The 11,173-nt window shown below is 28.2% G+C and overlaps 1 protein-coding gene across 1 annotated transcript; it reads left to right on the forward strand.

Annotated features, from left to right (window-relative positions):
* The first annotated feature begins 3,778 nt into the window (after positions 1–3,778).
* LOC113365880 (F-actin-capping protein subunit beta-like) lies at positions 3,779–10,347 on the forward strand. Its single transcript, XM_026607420.1, has 5 exons — positions 3,779–3,903; positions 4,343–4,554; positions 6,282–6,454; positions 8,303–8,496; positions 9,880–10,347. The coding sequence occupies exons 1-5, from the start codon at positions 3,901–3,903 to the stop codon at positions 10,120–10,122; spliced, it is 825 nt and encodes a 274-aa protein (XP_026463205.1). The 5' UTR covers positions 3,779–3,900; the 3' UTR covers positions 10,123–10,347.
* The last annotated feature ends 826 nt before the right edge of the window (positions 10,348–11,173 follow it).

Genomic DNA, 11,173 nt, shown 5'->3' on the forward strand with positions numbered 1-11,173 from the left:
AATAAAGGCCGAATCGCTGAGAGTGCTCAAGGACATATCAAAAGTGAATATCAAGGGTGCTTCGAAAATTGGAAAAAACGCTGGCATAAGTGTATTATATCTGGGGGGGACTACTTTGAAGGGGACACATTAATGTAGACGAATAAATAAATATTTTTTTGAAAAAACGAAAATTCCGGGTACTTTTTGAACAGACCTCGTATGTAGATATTATATATTAATTCTATTTCTATTTAATTCAACTTAATTTTGTTTGTCTTTTTTTAGTAAGTTCAGCAGCTGAAGTAAATGAGATGGCCCAACGAGCACTTATGCGTTTAAAACAGAAATTGTTGGGGACTGAAGAAGGTGTTGGAATTGGAATGTCTTCAATTGAGGGACAGGTAAAAATACTAATGTCTCTAATTACACTTTCTACAATATTTATATCTATGATGATAGTTTTGTCCACGTTGATACATATTTGAACGTTTCGACACTTGATGTGTGTCATCATTCAGTAATCTAAAAAAACATATTACATAAATACAAAGTTGATGATAAATATAAATATATAAAAAGGAGGAAATTATACATACCAAACCAGGAAAAACAACCGAAAAAATTAATTATGATGTAAAATTGATTGAACACCAAATTTGTGTAAAATAATAAAATACTATTATATTAACAACGAGAAATTGAAGGAGGCACATATTGCCCTCCTATATTTAATGTTATTGATAGCATTGCATTGTGGATACTGATCAAGGTTACAAAGCAAGTGTGGTAGAGTGAGTGGATGCGGGGTGTGATAAACGAAAGGGGAAAGAGAAACAGAGAAGAAAAAATAACGAATGAAAGATTCTAAACTGTATAGAATTACTTTTCATGAAATTAATGATGACTTTGTAACTGTCATGTAAAGAGATGAGAGGAATTACGTTTGTTTACACAAGAGGTATTAAGGGATATAAGTAAAGACTCAACTATCTTTCTAAGGTCACATTTTTTTTCTATGTAAAGGATGGAAGGATTTGACATGTTAAAAGTGTGGTTCAAGTTAATCATATGTTCTGTAAGCATTGTTTTGAATTGGTTTGTGTTTCTAGAATTATATATATGTTGATTAACCCTTTTGTATATATATTGTATATAGTTGTTACATTGATGAAAGTTTGCAATATATAAACACGAGGGTTAATCAACATATATATATATAATTCTAGAAACCTAAATCAATTCAAAACTATGCTTTCAAAACATATGATAAACTTGAACCACACTTTTAACAAAAATTGTTATTCGTTATTTTTTCTTCTCTGTTTATTTTTCCCTTTCGTTTCTCACAACCCGCTCCCACTCCTTCACTACACTTGCTTTGTAACCTTGATCAGTGCCCATAATGCACCGCTATTAATAACATAAAATATAGGAGGGCAACATGTGCTCCTTCAATTTCTCGTTTGTTAATATAATAGTATTTTATTATTTTACACAAATTTAGTGTTCAATCAATTTTATATCATAATTAATTTTTTCTGTTGTTTTTCCTGGTTTGGTATGTATAATTTCCTCCTTTTTATATATTTATATTTATCATCACCTTTGTATTTGTGTTATATGTTTTTTAGATTACTGAATGATGACACACATCAAGTGTCGAAACGTTTAATGGAATAAATGATTTTGTTATTGAATCTTTTTTTAATTCGACGATTGGGCTGCAAAAATATTACAAAAACTTATATATAATGAGTTGATAAATTAATAATAATAATATGTACAAACAAATGAAAACCTTAGACAACCATTTTTGTTTTTTTTTTTTTGTTAATGTATTATTAGTTACTTTAATGTTAATGTATTAACTATTCCTATTTCAATTATTTTTTCTAGGTTGCGAGATTAATTCACGAAGCTACAGACCCGAGTAACTTGTGCAGACTGTTCGTTGGATGGCAACCTTACCTTTAAGATATTATTAATTTAATTTTGAAAAACTCACTTTGCCAGTGAGTAAGTATTATTATTATTGTTATTTTTAGAATAATTTTTATATCGTAATTGTTAAAGAATAAAAGTATTATTTATTTCTATAAAATGAATTATCTTTTATTCAAATATTTTGCATCAATAACAATCATAACCTATAATATGATATTATATTATCTTAATAATATTTTATAATTTGATAAACATTTATTAACTTCCCGTAGGGTAAGTTATTGTAATGGGCCGAAAATCGAAATTGAAAATTTTTACATTTCTCGACGTTTTGAAGGTTTCTGAACATTTTGCATACCTCAGAAAAATGGATGTGTGTGTGTATGTATGTATGCTACAATTTTTCGTCCACGTTTTTCGGCGCACGGATCAACCGATTTGAATGGTTTGAAAAATATTCGATTCCTATTGATAGGGAGATGTGCTGATTAGTTTTTGGCAAAGGCAGGTCCAGCCATTATGGAGATATGGAGCAAAGAGTGCAGAAAATAGAAATCGAGTTTTGAGAGAACGGATCATCCGATTTGTATGATCCAAAAAGCATTCATAATAACGGGGGAAAGTGGTATTAGTTTTTGACATGGTATGGTAGGGCCCAGCGTTTCGGAGATACAGAGCTAAATGTTAAAAAATGGCAGTTTTTGAGAGAACTAAGCGTCGATTTAAATGATTCAAAGAACTTTCTGCTAGTTTCAACAAAATAATCGCTTTTGAAAAAAAAATTGTTTCTAATTTTTTTTTTCAAAAAATATTTTGTAATTTTGGATTACAAATTCAAAAAATTCGAAAAATTACCCAGGCTAAGCACATTCTAAGCGCCACTCTGGTGCAATGCTTACTCAAGTGCGTTAGACTGTTTATGTACTGGGAGGAGCACTTTTCCATTTTGTGAAAAAACAAAACTATTGAAAAATGTGAAAATGCAACCAAGCTAAGCATAATATAAGTGAAGATATCGCACAGAATTATTTCAAATGCGTTTAGACTGTGAGTATACCGAGGACTTTTTCAATTTTGTGTAAATTAGGCAACTATTTTTTTTTTTAAAACTGAATTCGAAATGAAATGACGATTGTTAATGTCTGGAGATAAATTGATTTATGATTTACATTTGATTTGCTCAGATATAAACAAGATAGCAAAAATAATGAAAGTTCACAGTATTTGTTGTAATAATATATTTGAAAACGTTTAAAATTTCTCGAATATTTCATTACGATATGGGAAGTTCCAGCAATTTGCCATAAGGCACGGTGCCATGCGCCCCACTAGTTTTTTTATATTTTCTATAAATGTAAATGTAAATAACAATTTATTATATTTTTAATTTATATTATTATTTAAACACAGTCAAAAGGAATGGGATAAAAATTAAAGGTTTGTCACACAGCACAATATGTCCTCGTGTAGATGGTGTTTAGTTTTATTATTAAAATTTTGCACAAAATACATTAATATACATATTAATTAAAAAGTAGTGGTGTATGGCATCGTGCTTTGAGGCAGATTGCTGGAACTTCCCGTACCGTAATGGAATATTCGAGGAGTATTAAATGTATTCAAATAAATTATTATAGACAATTGAAAAATGCGAAGAAACTAATTATATCAAACATTTAATATTGCTAATAGCTTTACTTGTTTTATATATTTAAAATAGTTAATTATAATTCAAATATATCCGTTACCCTGTGTGACAGGTTCCATAGACTCATAATTCTTTTCTTTCGCCTAACTTCGCACTCTACGCTTTATAAGTCATCTTACATCTATGGCAGTAACTTTTTTGCACCGAGACAAGAAGTCGAATTGTTGATGTTTATTTGATTTATTTTGTTTAAAAATTGTGCAATAATTGAGTGGAATTTATATATTTAAGGTGTTGTTATTTAAATAAATAGACAACCTGTAAACATGGTGAGTGATCGTTTTAATAAAATCTATGTGGATAAAAAAATATTGAGTTTTAAGTTTCAACTTTGACAGATTGTCACGCCCTGAGGTACTATTTTTAAACGTATACGTGGATAAAAAATAATGGAAATTGGGATAAATAATTGATAAGTAATGATTAATTTATATATATTAAATTCAAATTTATATTAATCAAATTTATATATATTATTAATCAGTGATTTATAAGGCTGTAACTTGAGATGCTTTCTCTATATTATAGAAGAATTTTTTTTGCATAAATTTTGCATTAAAGTAGATTACATTTTTCAGATTTCACTTTGAATTATTATTATTATTAATATATATATATATATATATATATATATATATATATATACACATAAGATAATTTCATTATCTATCTCATTATCAATTAAGATATGGAGTTATTTTCTTTCAGACTGAATTACAAATGGACTGCGCTCTGGATTTGATGAGAAGACTACCTCCACAGCAAATTGAAAAGAATTTGAGCGATCTTATAGATTTGGTGCCTGCTCTTTGTGAAGACTTATTATCATCTGTCGATCAGCCTCTTAAAATAGTTAAAGATTCCAGCGCGGACAAAGATTATTTACTCTGTGATTATAATAGGGACGGAGATTCATATAGGTAGGAGGAAAAATAAATTATTATTTATTTATATATATATATATATATATATATATATATATATATTTTGAAATATGTGAGTTTGGTGTTGATATTATATTTTGATAGGTTATTTAAAATCGGGCAGTAACACTACTTACTATCGATATGTTGATGACATCATAACATGCATCCCAAACAGTGACACAACAACTCTGGTAAATTCTTTTAATGCCCACAACCAACACCTACAATTCACTTATGAATTAGAAAATAATAAATCTATCAGTTTCTTAGATGTACAACTCTTTCGCGATAACAATAATATAATAACTGATTGGTATCACAAACCAACATACTCAGGCCGTTATCTTAATTACCACTCTTATCACCCCCTCTCTATCAAAATAGGCACAATCATAAACTTAATTGACCACGCATTATTATTATCACACAGTAAATTTCTAAGAAAGAATCTCTCTCTCATTTCACAAATCCTAACCAAAAACTCCTACCCACACCACCTCATCCAATCCATAACAAAAAATAGAATCTTATATCTCCAAAACCGTCACAATAATTTAATTGATAACCCAAACCTTGAAAACTATGTAGGAACTATAAGTTTACCTTTCATTAAAGAATTACAGTACCCGTGGAGAAAACTTTTCAATAAAAATAACATTAGAGTAGTTTTTAGTTCCGAAAACACTTTTTCAACTCTTTTTACAAAATTAAAATCAAAATTTAACCCGAGAATGTTAAGTAATCTAGTTTATAAGCTTAATTGTCTAGACTGTAATTGCGTCTACATAGGTGAAACTAGTCAGAATCTGCACAAAAGAACATCTCAACACAAAAACAATTCTAAAAATAAAAATCAGAATAAAACACAATTAACAGATCATATTAACCAACTCAAACATAACATTGATTTTTCCAATCCCACGATCCTACATTTCGAAAATAATTTATTTAAAAGACGATTTAGTGAAGGATGCTTAATATCTTTACACAAGGATACAGCCATAAATTTAAGAACTGACAACAATTCGCTTTGCAATGACTATAAAATAACTCTCGACTATTTTCAAAAACGCCACCATATCTGAATGAAGCGTGTATTTTTATTACTTTATTATTTTACAAAAAACATATGTCTGCTGGTCTTTTTACACTTTCTCAAAAAATTGTAAACACAATTCATTCAGTTTTTAGACATTAGTCAACTTGTACACACTAGAATGTAAGGAAAAAAATTGTTCAAAAAAATTAATTAGTTTAAATGTTCCAATTATTAATAGCCTGGTTTATCACAGTATAATAGTGTAGTGTATTTTTTGTATAATTAATCCTGTAAGTACTTATATATAAGTTATAACTTTATATTATTTCCTCCTACATCATATAAAATCTTTTAGTTTTCCACTGAATGACGGTCTCGATGAAGACCGAAACGTATGGATAAATAAAGTACTTAAAAACTACTTTAGTTTTTTTTTTTCTTTACTTGGTGTTACTGCCCGATTTTAAATAACCTATCAAAATATATATATATATATATATATATATATATATATATATATATTAGGTTGTCAAATATCTCCCTTCCGCTTTTTTGCTCTTGGTTTATAATACAAAAAGGCGGAAGGGAGATATTTGACAACCTAATATATATAAATAATAATTAAATATATATATATATATATATATATATATATATAAATGCATGATTATTATTGTTTTAGGTCACCATGGTCAAATACATACTTCCCACCCCTCGAAGATGGTTCCATGCCTTCAGAACGAATTAGGAAAATAGAAATTGATGCAAATTATGCTTTTGATCAATACCGGGAAATGTATTTTGAAGGAGGTGTTAGTTCAGTATACTTATGGGACTTGGATCACGGTTTTGCAGGTAAACATATATATATATATATACTAGCTGACCCCGCAAACGCTGTTTTGCCATCAAAAATATTTTGCCGCTTTGCAGAAGTTCATATAATATACATGGTATATTAATAATAATGTTATATTTTTATTACACAAATTTCTTTACACTTCGATAATTAATTCGAACGCATCATAATGCTTTGTTTATTTTAATTTTATTTATGTCAAATAGTGAAATATTTTTTTAATCAATGAATAAATTAGATTTTAGTCTGAATCAACGCAGTACCATTATCTAAATATATAATACTTTATATAAATATCAGATTTTTTAATTTAAAAATATTGAATGTCAATTTCATATATCCAATATGCACTAAAGTTTTAAATGCCAAAATATTTCCTATAAAATTGAAATTTAATATATTATGATATAATTCATATCTATAATTTGATTGCCAATATTGCCTATAACATAACTTGGAATAATTAATTTATTTGTATCTTATTGAAGTCGTTAAAAATTCATTTTTTTTTTGAACTGTCAGAATTTTGTTTATGATTAATGTTAAATTCAATATGTCACATTTTTATTTTGATCTATAATGTTTTAATCACTTATCATATAAATTTTCGACTATAAATTGATATTCATACTATCCTTGAAACTAACATAGATAAAGTTCTGAGAAATCCGAGTCCAAATCTATAAAATGTTTGATTTTTGGCATTTTTGTTAATTTTTTTTATCAATTTTCGTACTGTAAAATAATGGATGATTATTTATCAAAATTGTAATATTTAGACTATAATTTTAGATGAATATACTATCTATTTTGGCATAGCAATTAGTTTTTTTCTTATTTGAAATCAAGTGAAACATAAATATCTTTATTTGATATTTTTCCATAAATATCCGATTTATGACATTGTTTTCAATTATTTTTAATTTATTTTGAATTAGCAAATGTCAAAAAATATAATTAAAATATTCATTAAATATTGTCTAGAAATAATGTCATTTAATAAGTATTATTTATTACTTTGGTGCGTGATATGGATATGAATTTGTAATAAAATATATTCTTTCTGACAAATAGTTAAAAACTTGTTATAATTTTCAAAATTATTTGACATTTCATACTTTCAAAATTAATTCATTAGTCTAAATCAACGCAGTATCATTATCTAAATATACAATTTTTTATATAAATATCAGGTTTTTTACTTTTGCATTTAATTTAAATAGTTAATGTCAATTTCATATATGCAATATGCACTAAATTTATAAATGTCAAAATATTAATAATATGATAATATTTATTTTACAATAATGTTTTGTATCTATAATTTGTTAGGCAATATTTTCTATAACATAACTTGGAATAATTAATTTATTTGCTTCTTATTGAAGTAAGCCATTAAAAATTTTTTTTGTGTAATGTCAAATTTTTGTTTATGATTAATTTCAAACTCAATATGTCGCTTTTTTATTGTGATCTCTGATCTGTAATGTTTTGATGAAGTTTTGGTTTCCGAAATAATTTAGTAAGCTAATTAATTAAATCGAAATCGTAAATCTATTTATATAATTATTTTCATAAATACTGACAAATGACATTTAATTTTTTATATATTTATATAATTAATTAAAATTATATATTTATATTTGAAATTTACTTTTCAAAATTTCCTATAACCTAAGTTGGATATATATGCACACGATGAGTCAATAAAATTTAAAATCGGTTCAGTAGTTTGGGCGTCCATCGCGAACCAACATCGTGACACGAGATTTATATATATATATAATATATATATATATATAATATTAGTTAATATATATATCAATTATGTTTATTTATTTCAGGTGTTATATTAATTAAGAAAGCAGGAGATGGAAGTAAAAAGATCAAAGGTTGTTGGGACTCGATTCATGTGGTGGAAGTTTTAGAAAAATCACGTACTGCACATTATAAACTGACCTCAACGGTTATGCTGTGGTTACAAACAAACAAACAGGGCAGCGGGACTATGAATCTTGGTGGATCACTGACACGACAAGTAATGATATTTATTTAAAACTTGATTGTTCTGTACCCATGTCTAATATTTACCGCCTACCTAAAAATAATAATTATTGTTTTTTAAATTACTCCTCATACCAAAATGCATATACATTTATAATATGAGCGATGTTAAATGTAGAACTGCTTTAAATAAAATAAAAAGTCTCAATTCCCACACTATATTGGAAATTGAAGTCTTTTAAACGGTAAAACATAACCATAATCATAGCATAACACTGTTACTTTATGTGGAACGGTTGAACGGTAAAACATAACCATAATCATAGCATAACACTGTTACTTTATGTTGAATTATTAATTTAATTTTATATCATTTAACTTATCCAAAATTGCATCTTAAACTTCTCCTAATCGATATCGTTAGGGCCGAATTGTATGTATTCATCTTTACTTTCCCATTTGTTGTTATAAAGTGAAATTTTTACGAATTTTAAAAATATTGTGGAAAGATTAGTAAAAGATGCAAAGAAATTATATATTGAAAAAAAAAACTGTATTGAAAATTTAATATCCGAATCTTGTGTTGGCGCCCCCTAAGGCGTGCGCTCGTATTTCTCGCATGCGTCGCATTAAAGGTAGGACCGGCCCTGATTAATACATAATTTCATATTTTAAGTGAATCAATTTGTCATATACTGTTCATATGTGTATCATTCAATCTGCCATACATATACTGTATTTTATATTATTTTAATTTCTGGCACATCTCAGCAGCTTTTTGGCAATAATAATGTGGACATTTAATTTTCTTATTCATAATCATAAATTTATTATAAATATTCTTATATTGTCTAGGTTCATAAGTGAATTGAAATTTTTGGCAAATGATAGTTTTCATTTATTTTCAATGCAAACAATGACATGTCGTTTTTTAATTTTTTTTTCCATTTATTTCTACAATATTGCACATACACCTCAGTACTTTATAATCACATACATCCTAGAAAATTTTCTTAACAAACTTCAGAAAGATTTATCAAAATCCGAATAATCGTTTAGAAGGAGTATACAGTGAGTGCTTGTAATTTAATATGAACTTTATATAATAGCAATAAAGCTCAAATTGATTCTATGTTTTTAGTTAGAAAACGTTTGTATGAGAAAAAAAGAAAAGGGCTGTTTTAGGGTTTTGCCGGCAATTATTCGATTTTTTCTCGCCGTAAGAACCATCCTTGGACTTCAACGAACATTTATAAAAAAAGAATTGGCCAAATTGGTCCAGGCGTTGTTGAGTTATGCGCTTACCAACACATTTTGCGATTCATTTTTATATATAAGATATAAATCTTATTTTCTTATGCAGACATAAACTTCTCTTTCGACAAGTCAATAATTCTATTACCCCTTATCCCTTCAGGTGGAGCAGGATTCGTCCTTCAACGAGACGACCAACCCGCACATCGCCAACATAGGTCGCATGGTCGAAGACATGGAGAACAAGATAAGGAACACCCTGAACGAAATCTATTTCGGCAAAACGAAGGACATTGTGAACGGCCTTCGAAGTATCCAGCCCTTGTCTGACCAGAAACAGCAGTCGGCCCTCAAGCAGGACCTGTACGCAGCCCTTCAGAAGAGGAACGCCAAAGGGGACAACTGACTGTTCAAGTCCAACGATAACGAAGGAGGAGTGGACTATTATCCGGTGATGCAAGATATGGAATTTTATTAATTTATAAATGAAAGATGATGGATTGTGATAAAGGATATATGTATGTATATATTATGTTATATACATATTGTTGCATAACACGTATGGGTATGATTATTATAAGAAAAGTATGAGAGCACATCTTATAGTCCAGTCATTTGGTCGTTTTGCCGGTACAGTACTCCGGGAATTTTGAAAATTGGTAATCTTATAGATTTTGAGGTGCTATTTATGAAAATCAACTTTGCCACCTCAAATTTGAACGGCAAGTTGCCGCAATATTGAAAAAATGGCGTCAAAAAACAGCTTTTTTAAAATATCTCCTTTCTGGCTCATTCTACGATAAAAGTATCTATGTACGAATTAAACTAGAGAAAATTTCCTACAATTCTTTAGAAACCCGTTTTTTTGTAAAATTGATAGTTTGAGAGTACGGCCGCCTCAAAGTCTTTGCTGCTCTCGCCGTAGTATCAAATCTCTCCATGACAGCACTTTGAACTTGACCACATACCTTTTAATAAATAAATATTTTCAATGTTAAATTAAGCAAATAAGATCTAGAAACAAAATAATTCAAATATTTTTCTGTTGTTTTGCTTATTTTTTAACACTTCAAGCCACTTACTTATAGCTACTTTGCCATTGAAGTGTTAAAAAATCAGCAAAAAAACGAAAAATATTTGAATTATTTAATTTCTAGATCTTATTCGCTTAATTTAACATTGAAAATATTAATTATTAGAGAGAATGTGGTCAAGTTCGAAGTGCTGTCATATATGGAGAGATTTGATACTACGGCGAGAGCAGCAAAGACTTTGAGGCGGCCGTACTCTCAAACTATCAATTTTACAAAAAAACGTTTTTCTAAGGACTTGTAGGAAATTTTATCTAGTTTAATTCGTACATAAATACTTTTATCGTAGAATCAGCCAGAAAAAAGATATCGTAAAAAAGCTGTTGTTTGACGCCATTTTTCCATGGCGGCAACTTGCCGTTCAAA

Source organism: Ctenocephalides felis, unplaced genomic scaffold (assembly GCF_003426905.1).
Source record: "Ctenocephalides felis isolate EL2017-DRISC unplaced genomic scaffold, ASM342690v1 CF-g0.4_SCAFFOLD_01170, whole genome shotgun sequence".
In the NCBI taxonomy this organism is placed as follows: Eukaryota; Metazoa; Arthropoda; class Insecta; order Siphonaptera; family Pulicidae; genus Ctenocephalides; species Ctenocephalides felis.